General features: G+C 47.6%; 1 protein-coding gene across 1 annotated transcript in view; it reads left to right on the top strand.

Moving 5' to 3' along the window:
* Window positions 1-15,714, top strand: part of LOC119964372 (outer dense fiber protein 2-like) — a 29,522-nt gene that overhangs the window by 3,820 nt on the left and 9,988 nt on the right. Inside the window, exons 2-4 of the mRNA XM_038793764.1 lie at window positions 8,058-8,163; window positions 12,856-12,969; window positions 14,775-14,910. Of these exons, the coding sequence (XP_038649692.1) occupies window positions 8,058-8,163; window positions 12,856-12,969; window positions 14,775-14,910 (356 nt within the window). The remainder of the gene's footprint in view (window positions 1-8,057; window positions 8,164-12,855; window positions 12,970-14,774; window positions 14,911-15,714) is intronic.

Genomic DNA, 15,714 nt, shown 5'->3' with positions numbered 1-15,714 from the left:
GTGTAAGGTTAATGGGGGGATTGTTGGGTTACGGGTTACATGGGTTTAAAGTAGGGTGATCATTGTTCGGCACAACATTGAGGGCCGAAGGGCCTGTTCTGTGCTGTACTGTTCTATGTTCTATGGGGTCAAACCCCTGCCCTGAAACCACACTGGGGTCAAACCCCTGCCCTGAAACCACACTGGGGTCAAACCCCTGCCCAGAAACCACACTGGGGTCAAGCTGTGCCCAGAATCCACACTGGGGTCAAACCCCTGCTCTGAAACCACACTGGGGTCAAATCTCTGCCCTGAAACCACACTGGGATCAAACCCCTGCCCAGAAACTACACTGGGGACAAACCCCTGTCCAGAAACCATACTGGGGTCAAACCTCTGCCCAGAAACCACACTGGGGTCAAACCCCTGCCCAGAAACCACACTGGGATCAAACCTCTGCCCAGAAACCACACTGGGGTCAAACCCCTGCCCAGAAACCACACTGGGATCAAACCTCTGCCCAGAAACCACACTGGGATCAAACCCCTGCCCAGAAACCACACTGGGGACATCCCCCTGCCCAGAAACCACGCTGGGGTCAACCCCTGCCCAGAAACCACACTGGGGTCAACCCCTGCCCAGAAACCACACTGGGGACATCCCCCTGCCCAGAAACCACGCTGGGGTCAACCCCTGCCCAGAAACCACACTGGGGACATCCCCCTGCCCAGAAACCACACTGGGGTCAAACCCCTGCCCAGAAACCACACTGGGGTCAACCCCCTGCCCAGAAACCACACTAGGATCAAACCCCTGCCCAGAAACCACACTAGGGTCAAACCCCTGCCCAGAAACCACAGTGGGCCAAACCCCTGCCCAGAAACCACAGTGGGACAAACCCCTGCCCTGAAACCACGCTGGGGTCAAACCCCTGCTCTGAAACCACACTGGGGTCAAACCCCTGCCCAGAAACCACACTGGGGTCAAACCCCTGCCCAGAAACCACAGTGGGACAAACCCCTGCCCTGAAACCACGCTGGGGTCAAACCACTGCTCTGAAACCACACTGGGGTCAAACCCTGCCCTGAAACCACACTGGGGTCAAACCCCTGCCCAGAAACCACACTGGGGTCAAACCCCTGCTCTGAAACCACACTGGGGACATCCCCCTGCCCAGAAACCACACTGGGGTCAATCACATGCCCAGAAACCACAGTGGGGTCAACCCCCTGCCCTGAAACCACACTGGGGTCAAACCCCTGCCCTGAAACCACACTGGGGTCAAACACCTGCCCAGAAACCACACTGGGGACAAACCCCTGCCCTGAAACCACACTGGGGTCAACCCCCTGCCCTGAAACCACAGTGGGACAAACCCCTGCCCTGAAACCCCACTGGGGTCAAACCCCTGCTCTGAAACCACACTGGGGTCAAAACCCTGCCCAGAAACCACAGTGGGACAAACCCCTGCCCTGAAACCACACTGGGGTCAAACCCCTGCCCTGAAACCACACTGGGGTCAAACCCCTGCCCTGAAACCACACTGGGGTCAAACCCCTGCTCTGAAACCACAGCTGGGTGGAAGAGTTCCAGTGACAGGTTCCAGAGGAATGGTGAACTGGTTTACCAGACTGGTTGGTATACAACAGATTCCCCAGGAGTTGCTGCGATAGGACGGCAAATTTTCTTAATATTTATTATATATATTTGAGGAAGATAATCACTGAGTTTTACAGGACAAAAGGAGGCCCTGTGTGTCCATGCCGGCTATCAAGCACCAATCAACTCTAATCCCATTTTCCAGCACTTTGCCGTTACCTTGTATGCTATGGTGTTTTTCAAGTGCTTGTCTAAATGCTTCTTAAATGTTGTAAGGGCCCTTTCCTTTCAGGCAGCGAGTTCCAGATTCCCAACACCCTCTGGGTGAAAAAACTTCTCCTCAAATCCCCTCCTGCCCCTTACTTTAAATCAATGCCCTCTGGTTGGTGACCCCTCCACTAAGGGAAAAAGTCCCTTCCTATCTATGTCCCTCATAATTTTAAGCACCTCAAGGAGGTCATCCGTTTGTTTTTGTTCCAAGGAAAACAATCTCAGTTTAGCCAGCCGCTCTGCATAGGTGAAACGCTCCAGACCAGGCAACAACCTGCTGAATCCCCTCTGCACCCTTTAAGTGCAATCGCACCCTTCCTAGGTGTTGATGCAGTGGTAATGTCACTGGGCTAATATTCCACAGGCTCTGGATAATGCTCTTGGGGGCTGGGGGCGAGGGTTCAAGCCTCACCTGGTGGAAGTTAAATTCTCAATTGATAAACCTGGAATATAAAATTAGCATAGCTAATAGTTTCCATGGAGCTATCGTTGATTGTCATGAAAAACGGTTGCTTCACTCGTGTCCCTCAGGGACGGAAATCTGCCATCCTTACCTGGTCCGTCCTTACCCGACATGTGATTCCACACCCAGGCAATGTGGTGGACTCATAACTGCCCCTCTGAAATGGTCAAGCAAGCCACTCAGTTCAAGGGCAATTAGGGATGGCAACAAATGCTGACCCAGCCAACGACGCCCACATCCATTAGGGACCCAGGTTTGAGTCCCAGCTTGGGTCACTGTCTGTGCGGAGTCTGCACGTTCTCCCCGTGTCTGCGTGGGCTTCCTCCGGGAGCTCCAGTTTCCTCCCACAAGTCCCGAAAGACGTGCTTGTTAGGCGAATTGGACATTCTGAATTCTCCCTCAGTGTACCTGAACAGGTGCCAGAGTGAGGCGACCTGGGGCTTTTCACAGTAACTTCATTGCAGTGTAATGTAAGCTGACTTGTGACAGTAATAAAGATCATTATTATTGTACAAGTTTTTTTTGAAAAAGATCTTGACTTGGGCGTGCAGGGCAAGCTTTCAAAATTAATAATCAATACATTTTTATTTTCCATTTGGAAATTCACTTCAAATACATTTGTTTATACATAACCAAAACAAAAAGAGTGAGAATGACTTCAGTAATACCACAGCCAATGTTGCTACATTGCAAAGCCAACATCACAACCAAAAAGTAGAATTGAGGGAAAAATAGAAAAAGAATCTAGGATCTTAATGCTCTTTCTGTGGCACAGATACAGCCAATGGATATGCCTGTGACTATATGCTCCAGAATGTCATCTTGGGTGACATGTGTTGTATTGGGAATAGAGGTGAGGCAAAATGCAGAGTTCTGAGAAGTTCTTTGATCCTGGGCCCATCAGCAGACCCTTAGCCGATCTTGCATTCCTGTGCTCTGGAAAATTCCCGGCCGAGGAGACTGCCGCTCTTGTTGACCCAGCCCACCCTCGTGCAGAGGAATTCAGGCCCAAAGCTTTGTGGATGAGACAAAACTCGGGAGGTATTGCGAACTGCGAGAACAATGTGATAGATTCCAAAAGGACAGAGGTGGGTTGTTGGAATGGCAGGATGTGTGGTAGATCAAATGAATGCAGGGTAATGTGATGGAAAGAATGAGAAACAGGAACAGAGGGACTTCGGGACGGGGGTTGGGGGAGTATGTATGCACAAATCATTGACAATGGCAGAATGGATTGAGAAAGAGGTTAATAAGGCTAGAGGGATGCTGACCTTTGAAAATAGAGACGTGGAGTAATGTAGTGATACATCTCAGTAAAACACTGCTTTGGCCTCAACTGGAGTATTGGTTTCCAATTCTGGGCACCACACTTTAAGAAGGGTGTGAATGCAATGGAGAGAGTGCGGAAAAGATTCATACGAACGGTTGCAGGGAGGTGGATGTACAGGAGAAGCTGTGTTCTCCTTCGAGAAGAGGAGCCCGAGAGGATATTTGCCAGAAGTGTTCAAAATCGTGAGGTCTGGACAGAGTAGGGAGAAACTGTTCCTCTTAGACTTTGGTGGAGAAACAGAGGGATGGCGATTTAAGGTTAGCAGTCAAATAAACAAAGGCAGCGAGTGGTTAGGATCTGGAATGCGCAGCCCAAAACTGTGGTAGAGGCAGATTCCATTGTGGCTTTCAAAAATGAGTTGGACAATAGTTTGAAGAGAAAAGGTTGCTGGCCTTCAGGGAAAAGATGGGGTGGGGGGAATGGGGCTAGCTGAGGAGTTCTTGCAGAGAGCAGGCACAGACATGATAGGCTGAATGGACTCCTGTGCTGTAACTGTTGTGATGAATGTAAGCATTTCAGATTATATGTATTTGGTGAACTGACGTTTAAAAGCCTGGGTTAGTGTGTGTGTGACTGCTGCAGTCATGTTTTTAAAACAAGGCAGTTAGGCCTTTTAGAGACAGGTGCAATTATAGCAGAGTAAAAGTTGGACTAATGGAATTTTGCTTATATAAAGATGTTCCCTGGGGAGTAGATGATTTGAGACATTGTGCTTAGTTTGGTAAGGTGATGCAGTTAATGGGAGGAGCCAGGGGCTGCAGCAGTTGAGTGTTGAGTTTTCAGTTTCTGGAAAAACAGTTCAGTTAAAGATTGGACTGTGGACAGACAAACAGCGTTTCAAAACAGTGGGTTTTGATCCATCCAGTTACAGCACAGGAGTGCATTCAGGATGTGAACAGGAACAATTTCTCTCAAAACAGCGAGCTAAAGATTTGGATGTGAACAGCACAGGAGCAGCTTCTCAAAGGAAGGCTGGTTAGATTGTTTGGGAGAGGCAAGAGCCCGCAAGCTGGCTCATTTAGAATATATCTCTCATAACAAGGTGTCCAAGACATCTCTACAAAGTAAGTGGGCGCGATTCTCCCAAAACGGGAGAAATCGTAAAGCTGGCGTAAAACCCGGGCGGGTTTGACGCCAGCGCGCCCCTTCCCGACCGGGAACCGATTCTGGTCCCCGGTCGGGGCTAGCAGCCCGACGCCGTAGGCTCCGGCATGACGGGCTTAACGAATATCGTTAAGCCCGCTTGCCGGAGTTAGTGCCGGCTGACGCGTCATATGACGTCAGCCGCGCATGCGCGGATTGGAAGACTCCAACCCGCGCATGCGCGGATGACGTCATCGCGTATTTGCGCGAAACCCGCGCATGCGCGGGCCGGGTTGCCCCTCAGCCGCCCCGCGAATGGATACTGCGGGGCGGCGGAAGGAGAAAGAGTGCGCGGGCATCGGGCCCGCTGCCCGCGATCGGTGCCCACCGATTGCGGGCCCATGGCACCCTTGGCACGGCCGTGGTACTGCCGTGCCAATCGGCGCCATGGTTATGAAAAGCGAGTTTGTGACGCCGTTTTTACGAACGGCCAGACCAGGTGTGTTTGCCGTTCGTAAAAACGGCGTAAAGGGCTGGGACTTCGGCCCATCGAACAGCTGTGAATCGCTGCCGGCCGTAAAAAAACGGCGGCAGCGATTCGGGTCGGGAGTTGGGCGGGGGGTGGGGGAGAATAGCGGGAGGGCGGGAAAAATATCGGGAAGGCCCTCCCGCTATTCTCCGACCCATCGTGGGGGTCGGAGAATTTCGCCCAGTATTCCTGGGTCTGCTAACTATTTAAAAATGGATTGTGATCTGAGATGGGTGTTGTTTGAGTGGAGATAAAGCTAGCGGTTAGAAAATGTTGTTTCATTGTATTATTTAGCATTTTTAAATGGGTAATTGTAAGCTATTTTCTTTATGATACTAGAGTTAGTAATACTGTGTTAGTAATGACGTTTGTTTTGATATACCATATCCCTATCTTCCTGGAGCGAAGTATCCTTTCCTCACAGTCTATTAATTAAATAAAATATTGGGATTTCTGTCCAGTATCCAAGCAACTATGGGGGTCTGATACTGTTCAGTTGTTAGAACCGTAGAATTCCTGCAGTGCATAATGAGGCCATGAGGCCTGTCGAGTCTGCACCGACGCTCTGAAAGAGCACCCTACCTAGGCCCATTTCCCCACCCTATCTCCTTAAACCCGTAATCTCACCTAACCTGCACACCTTTGGACATTAAAGGGCAATTTAGCACGGCCAATCCGTCTAACATACACATCTTTGGACTGTGGGAGGAAACCGGAGCACCCAGTCTCTGTTGAATCTGCCATTCCTTGTGGAATTATATAGTTCGTCCTTACTGCGATCTGTCTGTTACTTTGGGCAAGATTTACCCGAATGAGGACAGAGTTTTTAGCGCGCGTGATTAGCCGAGTGTTTCCCAGCGCTCGGAGAGCCAAGAAACACCCCGCTAACCAATGCCCATCCGAGTAGATTGGGGGCCTCAGCGGGGAACCTCTCCAATGAGATCGCACTTAGCCCCATTTTCGGCACTGAGGGGCTCCGCTCAACAGAACTCAGTGCAGCGAGAGATCGGGACAGACATTTTTAAATGGCGTCCCAATCTCCCGAGGCCCTGATGCAACCCCTGAACCCCCTCTTAAGCCCCAATTCGGTATAAGGGGGACCCATGCAAGGCACCCCCTCCAGTCTGATCGCTGCTGTGCAAACAATGCCAGCTTGGCACCTTGGCAGGGCCAGCCTGGCACCCAGGTGACACTAAGGGTGCCAGGCTAGCAGTGCCAGGGTACCCGGGTGGCACCAGCAGTGCCAGTGTACCACTCTGCCCAGAGGGCATGTACCCGGGGGCCTCCAATCCCCTGGGAGACCCCAACGAGTGCAGTTGCATCTGGTCCCTGTTTGTGGAGACCAGCACTGAACGGTGCTGGCCCGAGTTCACCGAGGTGAGGGAATTACCTCCCACACTTTGGTTAGATCTCGGGAACACGTATCAGGATATGTCTCATTCTAATATGCGGAATTGCCGAAAGTGAATCCCGCCCACCACGTCTTGCAAGATCGCGTTGGATTTCACGAGGCGTGGTGAGCTAGATAGTTCCCGGAAGTGGATCTCCTGGTATCTACGGTTGCGTTGTGTGGTGCTGCATTTCGGGCGCAACACAGTCGGTAGATCCCACCCTTTATGTTTAATTTGAATCTACATTGATGCTGACTGTCAGCAAAATCTTATCTGGTAATATATTCATTTGCGAGGCGGGGGGTCGGGGGGGGGGGGGGGGGGGGGGGGTGGGGGGTGGACATTGGGTACATTTGGTTGGTTTGGTTTATGGATCCCCATGGGAATGTAACTTTGGTAAATAATAGATACCACTGTTTTATGCATTGCTTTGAAAAATTGAGTGAAAACTGGTTCATTCTCAAAACTATTCTCCAAAGTGATGGTAAAGGTGAGATATTGAGCTGCACAATACAGTATAGCGAGCCTGAAAACACTTTACATAAGGCTAATTAGTCCAACTGGCCAGGCAGTGGTTTTGAATTATTGTCCCAGCCAGCACTTGCGATCGACAATTGTGTCCTTCAATGAGGACAGAATGAGTCCCTGGGTTAAAAATAAACAAACAATGATCTTTAACAGTTAGCCACATCTCTTCTAGGATCCCCAGGTGTGTGTTTGAGGATACTTGCAGTTTACATTAACTGGAAAGTGGTTATGACACAATTGGACAATGGAGATTTTAATCGTATCTGTGGGTATAATGATTGTATCCACTTTTTTCCAATATCTGACGAGTTCTTGGTCACTAAAGTAATTCTCTAATATAAATTCCTGCTGCATCCGACAAATTTTTACTGCACTCAAAAACATTATTTGAACATAACCAGTTTTTAAGATATTGACAAAAAACGCAGAGGCAATGTGAGGAATGATACTTTTATGCAATGCGTAGATTCAATTCATCATCCACGCACTGCCTGAAGGCAGGTCCTTGGCTGTTGAAGCTTCTTCTCGAGCTGTTTTCTTGGCTGCTTTTGTCAGTAGTTCCGTCCACTCTCAGGGGCAAGACAAGGAGGCAGAGGTCCCAAGTCAACCTGCATGATTTGAACCCACACTGCTCACATTCTGAATGAGGCTATCTAGCAACTGAGCTAACCAGCCCCCTGTTGATTCAATAATACCTGTCAGAGGGGAATCCGATAAGTACTTGGAGAAAAGAATTGAAGGGATAATGAGAAGATACTGGGGCAGGTTATGGGATGATTGGCCTCCTTCTCTACTAATTTTTTCTATGTTTCTCTGGGTGTTTGTGCAACTGTCTGAGCAAAAAAAAGTAAACATTTTTCCTCATTTATTTATTTCTTTCCTTAGGATGAAGTCAAGATCATCTTCACCCCCAATCCATGTCCATGCTGATGAATCTACAGCTGTTCGTGTACATGTTCAGAAACCCAAGTTGTTGCCTTCTGTTGTGGAAGTAAGTGTAAATGATGGTAACAGCTTCATAAAAATAATCAAAAGAGGAAGTCATTGGCAAAAGAATCCGAAATGGCAGGAGGAAACCTTTTATTTTAACGGACAAGTTTTGATTTGGCAATCACTGCCTGAAAGGGTAGCAAAAAACAGATTCAATGGCAAAATGCAAAAGAAAATTGGATAATATTTGAAGTTGGGGAGAAAGAATTGCAGGATTGTGAAGAGGTGAGGCATGGGGTTAATTGTATTTCCCACCTAAGACCCAACAAAGGCAAAATTTGCTATGGGGCTTCCTTCTGTACCATGTCATTTGATTATTCTAATTGATATGACAATGACGTGGTATGCATAGATTTTAGGAAGCTATTAACAGAGTACCAGGCAGAAAATTATTTAAGGGTATGGAATTAGGACAGAAGTAACAAATTGGATTCAAGGCCTTGTCACAAGGGGGTAATTAGGAATTAAGGACAGTTAATAGAACGATTGGGGGCAGACAGAGGGGTCCACAGGTTTTAATAATAATAATCGCTTATTGTCAACAAGTAGGCTTCAATGAAGTTACTGTGAAAAGCCCCTAGTCGCCACAGTGCCTGTTCGGGGAGGCCGGTACAGTTTTGAATCCAGGACTGCTCCTGCATATTAGTGGTTTACGTAGAAGGCGAGACGGAGTGCGGCTGGAATTTGCAGATAATGTTGAAGAGGAATCACAAAAAGATTCTGATTCAAGAAAGCTGAAGATGGATATTTTATAACCTGTTGGAATGAGCAACAGTGTGAAGGATAGCATTCCAATGTTATTAAGTGCGAGGTGGTATATTTTGACTTTTTAAAAGATTGAATGATGTGGAAGAGCAGGGGATTAGCAGGTTCATGTACAAGAGGCACCCCGGCCCTCAAATTAATACGGTCACATTCTGATTTATGACAAGTGGTATACAATATAAAATTGAAATGTGATTCAATGTAAAGCACAATTGTAATACAGTGTACAGATGTGGGCTCCTTGCTATTTTTTCATAGAACTTACAGTGCAGAAGGAGGCCATTCAGCCCATCGAGTCTGCACCAGCTCTTGGAAAGAGCATCCTACCCAAGCCCACACCTCCACCCTTTTCCCATAACCCAGTACCCCACCCAACACTAAGGGCAATTTTGGACACTAAGGGCAATTTAGCATGGCCAATCCACCTAACCTGCACATCTTTGGACTGTGGGAGGAAACCGGAGCACCCGGAGGAAACGTACGCATACACAGAACGTGCAGACTCCACGCAGACAGTGACCCAAGCCGGGAATCGAACCTGCGACCCTGGAGCTGTGAAGCAATTGTGCTAACCACAATGCTACCGTGCTGCCCTTATTGGAGGGATGCTGAGTCAATAAAGAGGATACGAAGAAATATAAAGGAATATAAATTGGGGCTGTTTTGATCAGGGTTGAAGAGATTAGAATTTGTTTGAGGTATTTGAAAAGTGTGACAGGATGAACAGATTACATAAGAGTGCTGATGGATTTCAATTCATGGGAAATTAAATGGAAAGGATTTAGGATGGAAGAGGAAGAAACACTTTCACACAAAGTTGTGAAGAATGGAAGCCATTACTAGGCCAAGTGATTGAAGCAGAGACCATGTCAACATGTAAGAATAGGTGAGATGCCGACACTCAAGAATAGGTAATCGAGGAGAGAGCAATAATGGTCACACGGAATTAGCAGCGCAGAAGTGATGAAGGCAGAGTTGTCATGGTAAAGAAATAATAATAATCTTTATTAGTGTCACAAGTAGGCTTACAATAACACTGCAATGAAGTTACTGTGAAAAACTCCTAGTCGCCACACTCTGGCGCCTGTTCGGGTACACAGAGGGAGAATTCAGAATATCCATATTACCTAACAGCACGTCTTTCGGGATTTGTGGGAGGAAACCAGAGCACCCGGAGGAAACCCACGCACACACGAGGAGATCACGCAGATTCCGCACAGACAGTGACCCAAGCCGGCAATCGAACCTGGGACCCTGGCGCTGTGAAGCCACAGTGCTAACCACTTGTGCTACCATGCAGGTGCAGTACCAGGCAATACTGTGGGGGTGGATGTTGGCAACCTTTGTGCTGGAGAGGATATGGAATTTGAAATCCAGCTTCCTTTCAAATAGGGCGCCTGAGGTTGCAAAAAGTCTGGTTCAGCCATAAATAGTTCCAGGGGAGAGATTGGAATCGGTGGTAGATAGCGTTTGCGATATTAGTGAAAGACGATGGCCACAGTCTTTCCAATTTTAAGCTAGAGGAAGTGACAGCCCATGCAGTGGAGGATATTGAACAAGCTCTGTGACAGGACAGAGTAGGCGGCTTAGGGTGAGGTTCACGTCATTAGAATATAATCTGGAAAATGACAAAAGGTACAGTGGGCTTATATTCCCTGGAGTTCAGAAGAATGAGAGGCGGTCTTGTTGAAAGCTGTGTGGTTAGGATTCCCAGGGGCTTTGGTAAGGTCGACACTGAGAGATTGTATTCGCTGATCGGGGAATCTGAAACATGGGGGGGGGGGGGCCCAGTCTCAGCGTAAAGGCCCAATCATTTAGGACTGAGTTGAGAAATTACTTCACTCAAAAGAGTGTGAATCTTTGGAATTCTCTACCCCTGGAGGTTGTAATTGGTGCAGCCTTGAATGCATTTTAAGGCTGGGGCACAGAATTCCGGTCTCAGGGAATTAAGGGATATGGGGAGCAGGCAGGACAGTGGATTTGGAGCCCAAGATCAGTCATGATCATATAGAATAGCGGAGCAGGCTCGAAGGACCATATGGCCCACTCCTGTTTCTTGTGTGTCGATGAGGAAGAGGCGAAGATCAAGGATAACTCCATGTGGGACTCTAGAGGTGTTGGCACAGGCACAGGAATGTGAAACTGGTGGAGCTGGTTCAGCACACTGGGCTAAACAGCTGTCTTGTAATGCAGAACAAGGCCAGCAGCGCGAGTTCAATTCCTATACCGGCCTCCCTGAACAGGCGCCGGAATGTGGCGACTAGGGACTTTTAACAGTAACTTCATTGAAGCCTACTTGTGACAATAAGCGATTATTATTATTGGCAGCACGGTAGCACAAGTGGATAGCACTATGCCTTCACAGAGCCAGGGTCCCAGGTTCGATTACCCGCTGGGTCACTGTCTGTGCGGAGTCTGCGCGTTCTCCCTGTGTCTGCGTGGGTTTCCCCCGGGTGCTCCCACAGTCCTATAGACGTGCAGGTTAGGTGGATTGGCCATGATAAATTGCCCTTAGTGACCAAAAAGTTTAGGGGGGTTATTGGGTTACGGGGATAGGGTGGAAGTGAGGGCTTAAGTGGGTCGGTGCAGACTCGATGGGGCAAATGGCCTCCTTCTGCACAGTATTTTCTATGTATAAAACCATCGTTAAAATTGTTCAGCTAAGTTCCAGCTTCTACAGATGCACCATAGAAAGCATTCTTTCTGGTTGTATCACAGCTTGGTATGGAGCCTGCTCTACCCAAGACCGCAGGAAACTACAAAAGGTTGTGAATGTTGCCCAGTCCATCACGCAAACCAGCCTCCCATCCATTGACTCAATCTATAATTCCCGCTGCCTCAGAAAGGCAGCCAGCATAATTAAGGACCCCACGCGCCCCAGATATACTCTCTTCCACCTTCTTCCGTCAGGAAAGAGATACCAAAGTTTGAGGTCACGTACCAACCGACTCAGGAACAGCTTCTTCCCTGCTGCCATCAGACTTTTGAATGGACCGACCTCGTATTAAGTTGATCTTTTCTCTACACCTTGCTATAACTGTAACATTATATTCTGCAGTCTCTCCTTCCTTCCCTATGTACGGTATGCATTGTTTGTACAGCATGCAAGAAACAACACTTTTCACTGTATACTAATACATGTGACAATAATAAATCAAATCAAATCAACATCTCAGCTATATACAGAGAAGAAAAAGTGGAGCCATTTGGGGGAAGTTGGGGAAGCGGTATTGAATTAGTGTGGGTGATGCATTCCCGATGTTAACAGAATCTTTTTGAAGTTAATATAGTGTGTTTATAAACTTGAGCACCAAGGTTTTGGAGGGCTTTTTTGAAAAGTTATTCATTGATGGGCCAGAATTTATTGCCCATCCTAAATATCCCTTGAACTGACTGGATTTCAGAGCTTAGAGTCGGCCCCATTGCTGTGGGTCTGGACTCACATGTAAAACCCAGACCAAGGGAGGACGGTAGATTTCCTTCCCTAAAGGCCAATAATGAACCGGATGGGTCTTTAATGACAATCGACAATGGTCACCAATAGACTTTTAATTCCAGATTTGGTGGGATTTGAACCTGGGTCCCCAGAACATTGCTCTGGGTTACTGGCCTGGTGAGAATACCACTGCACCACTGCCTCCCTGGTTCCATTTAGTATGCCATTTTAATTGAAAAAATTAGAGGGAGGAATGCACCACTTTTTTCACTCCCAGATTACTAGGTTACAGAATGTATGTTCAAGCGTTTGAACAATTTTGAGTTAAGTCTTCAGGACATCACTAAGTAGACTTCCTTCCCCACCAGTCGGTGTCCCATCTCCGCATCGGTCAGCAAACGCTTTCATAATTTCACATTCCGACTGCAAAATTACGCGTTCGGCAAATCCATTGTGCAGGGACCGGGGACTCAAGGGTATGTTTTCTTCCAGCTATCTCAGGTGCACAAAAGAAAACGTTCAACTGATTCGACGAAAGCAAACAGATCTGGGAAGGGGAAAACAAGGGGTTGGAGAAAGTCTCGTCCTTTTGTGCTCGGCCAGGAGGTAGGTACAGCAAATCTGACGCATCAGCTAACTACTCGTTTGCATGCCTGCACATCAAGGTGGGAAATTATTTCAAAAAGAAATACAATCTTTTTGAGGTTGGCCATGTGGGGCTAATTGTTTTTCTGTTGAATAAAATAACACTTTTAGGTACATTGGATCGTTTAGTTTCAGAAGGCCTGTTTGAAGTCGCCCAGGTGCAATTATCTGCTTGCGGAGCCCATTGCTGCTCTTGGGGAACTCGGTACCGCAGGCGAGCATCTCGCGTTTTTGCTTCTTTTGAACATTAACATCCACAACCAGTTTGCATGCTAAATGTGGTACAACTTTCTGTCAGATAGATAAAGTCTATGAGAGCGTGCATGAAGATGAGGTGTAGGTTTAAACGCTGAGGATGTAGCAGGGGCTGATGCAATGCAAGGAAGGAGTTGGGAATTCTCTGGTGTTGGGATTCAATTTTCCCGCCGGCACGAAAACCCCGTCAGCCGGCTGGTGGTTACAATGGGAAATTCCTTTGACAAGCGACGGGAAGATGGAATCCTGTCGCCAACGAAAGGCACTTTGGCGAGAAACATGCAGCTGGGCAACTGGAGAATCTTGCCCAAGATGTATACGAATGATCATCTTGTAATTCCTAAGCTGCTATACAGGGTGACCCCCTAAATGGGGTGTGCCCACTCTGGGCGTGAACCAGGTTGGCTTATTTTGATGAGCAGTTAAATGTGCTGTGCCTGTATAAAGCCAGATTCTCCTAGCTCCCGGGACATGAAGCGGACAGGACATCTGCTGACCCCACTGCAGGGTGTTTCTTGAAACCCCCCCCCCCCCCCCCCCGGTTTTTAAAATTGAGGCTGGGTGGGAAAAGGCATTATGTGGCCATTTAAGGGCTTTACTTGGGGTGGCAAGGGCAGGACTCCTATACTAGGCCCTGCCCGCTACACTGTAAAATAGCTTCCTGGTTGATCCTGGAGGGAATACAGTCCATGCAATTTCATGTCGTTCCAACCCCCCCCCCCCCCCCCCCCCCCCCCCCCCACACCTATCCCACCGCCTCAAAACCTTCTGGGAGGAGTGCAAAGTTCAGGCCTATGTCTCTGTGTTCTGATATGTCTGCTACATTAAATAATCCAGGCCCTCCCTTTGAAAATCTGATCCAAATATATAATTGCATTCAGTATCAATGTTCCCTCTCACAAATTCTGAATACATTTATTGTATCCTTAGTGTTAAAATGACGCCTTGGGGAGTTTAGAATAAGCATAAGGCAGAACTAATTTTTTTTCACCTGCTACCAAAATGACTGATGACTCCAGTGAGAGGTTATCTCCGGCATGATTGATCAGACTGGGCCTCTTTTCTCCAGAAAGGGGAAGGCTGAGGGACGACCTAATAGATTGATAAAGGATTTGATGGGGCAGACGTAAAGAAGATGTTTCCACTTGTGGATCAGACGAGAACTAGGGGCCATAAATACAAGATCATCACAAGTAAATCCAATCGGGAATTCAGGCGAAACATCTTTGCCCAGAGTGTGGAAGGAATGTCAATTGCTCTAACACCTTGTGTGGCTCACTGTCTTATTTTATAACACTCCTGTGAAGCACCTTGCGATGCTTTGTTACTTTAAAGGCATTATATCAATGCAAATTGTAGTTGTTGAATATGTAAGAAAAAGTTATTATATTTTCATTCAGATAGTCTGTGAAATTGCCTGAATGTACTTTTGATAGGGTGCCCAACTCGACATCGACCTAGACTTGTCTGAAGTATAAAAACTAAATATAATTCTTGTTCCTTTGTATTAGAATGGGCCAACGCAAAGGCTGTACATCACCTTGGGCAATGCAGAAAATAACTCCTCTGTAACCCCTTCCAGCGATGCCAGCTGTGATAAGGAATCCACCATTAATGGACGAGCGTATCAGTGTGGACTTCAGATCGACAGTGTTGCACGTTTTACTATGGGCGTAAAACGCGTTTATTGGAGTGTATTAACACGCCTCCGAGTTCGACGTGTGCTTAACACTGCTAGGCTCTGTTCTATGTAATTATTTAAGCTCTGGAGTCGCCAGCTGCCGTATAGGCAACGTCACAAGTATTCCAAGGTCAAATTCAAAGTAATAAAGACGATACACCGATTAGTCAAGTTCAAACGATCAATATTTATTATACAGTTAATAATAAATACTCATGCACACACACTAAGAGACTAAGCTACAACTAAACATAAGCAAACAGAATACTTATCTAACAGGAACAGGCAAGGTCAGAGAACGAGGCCTTCGTCCTGGTTTTGTCTGCAGCCTTCAGCAAGCGTTCTGGCACTTGGGAGTCTAGCGGGCTTGGATCGCGTAGCGAGCGTTGAACTTACGGTTTCGGCGGCTGGTGCTCAACGGCTGGAGTCAGGATACCAGGTGTCAGTCGAGGCCGGAGCACAGGTTTAACAGACCGGACAACACGAGGTCCCTATCTTTTATAGGGGTTCCGTTGTCCTTCCCTCTTCCCGGGCGGGCTCTACCTATTGGATCAATTTCTTATCGATACTGGATTAATTCCCCAATGCGAGGGGGTCTCCGTGATGGAGGGGGCGTTTCTTATGTCCTTTTGTTCGGAGGTTTCTGGTGCCTCGATGTCTGGGTCTTGATTGGAATGTGTCCATTCAGAACCAAATGTATCTATTGTGTGGGTGTTCAAGTCTGATGGCCTCATTAGCATGCAAAGCGTTTTGCCATTTGCACCTAGCTA

The sequence above is a fragment of the Scyliorhinus canicula genome, chromosome 4 (genome assembly GCF_902713615.1).
Source record: "Scyliorhinus canicula chromosome 4, sScyCan1.1, whole genome shotgun sequence".
Taxonomy (NCBI): Eukaryota; Metazoa; Chordata; class Chondrichthyes; order Carcharhiniformes; family Scyliorhinidae; genus Scyliorhinus; species Scyliorhinus canicula.
Note: the sequence above shows the minus strand (reverse complement) of the source record. Positions and strands in the feature narration are given on the sequence as shown.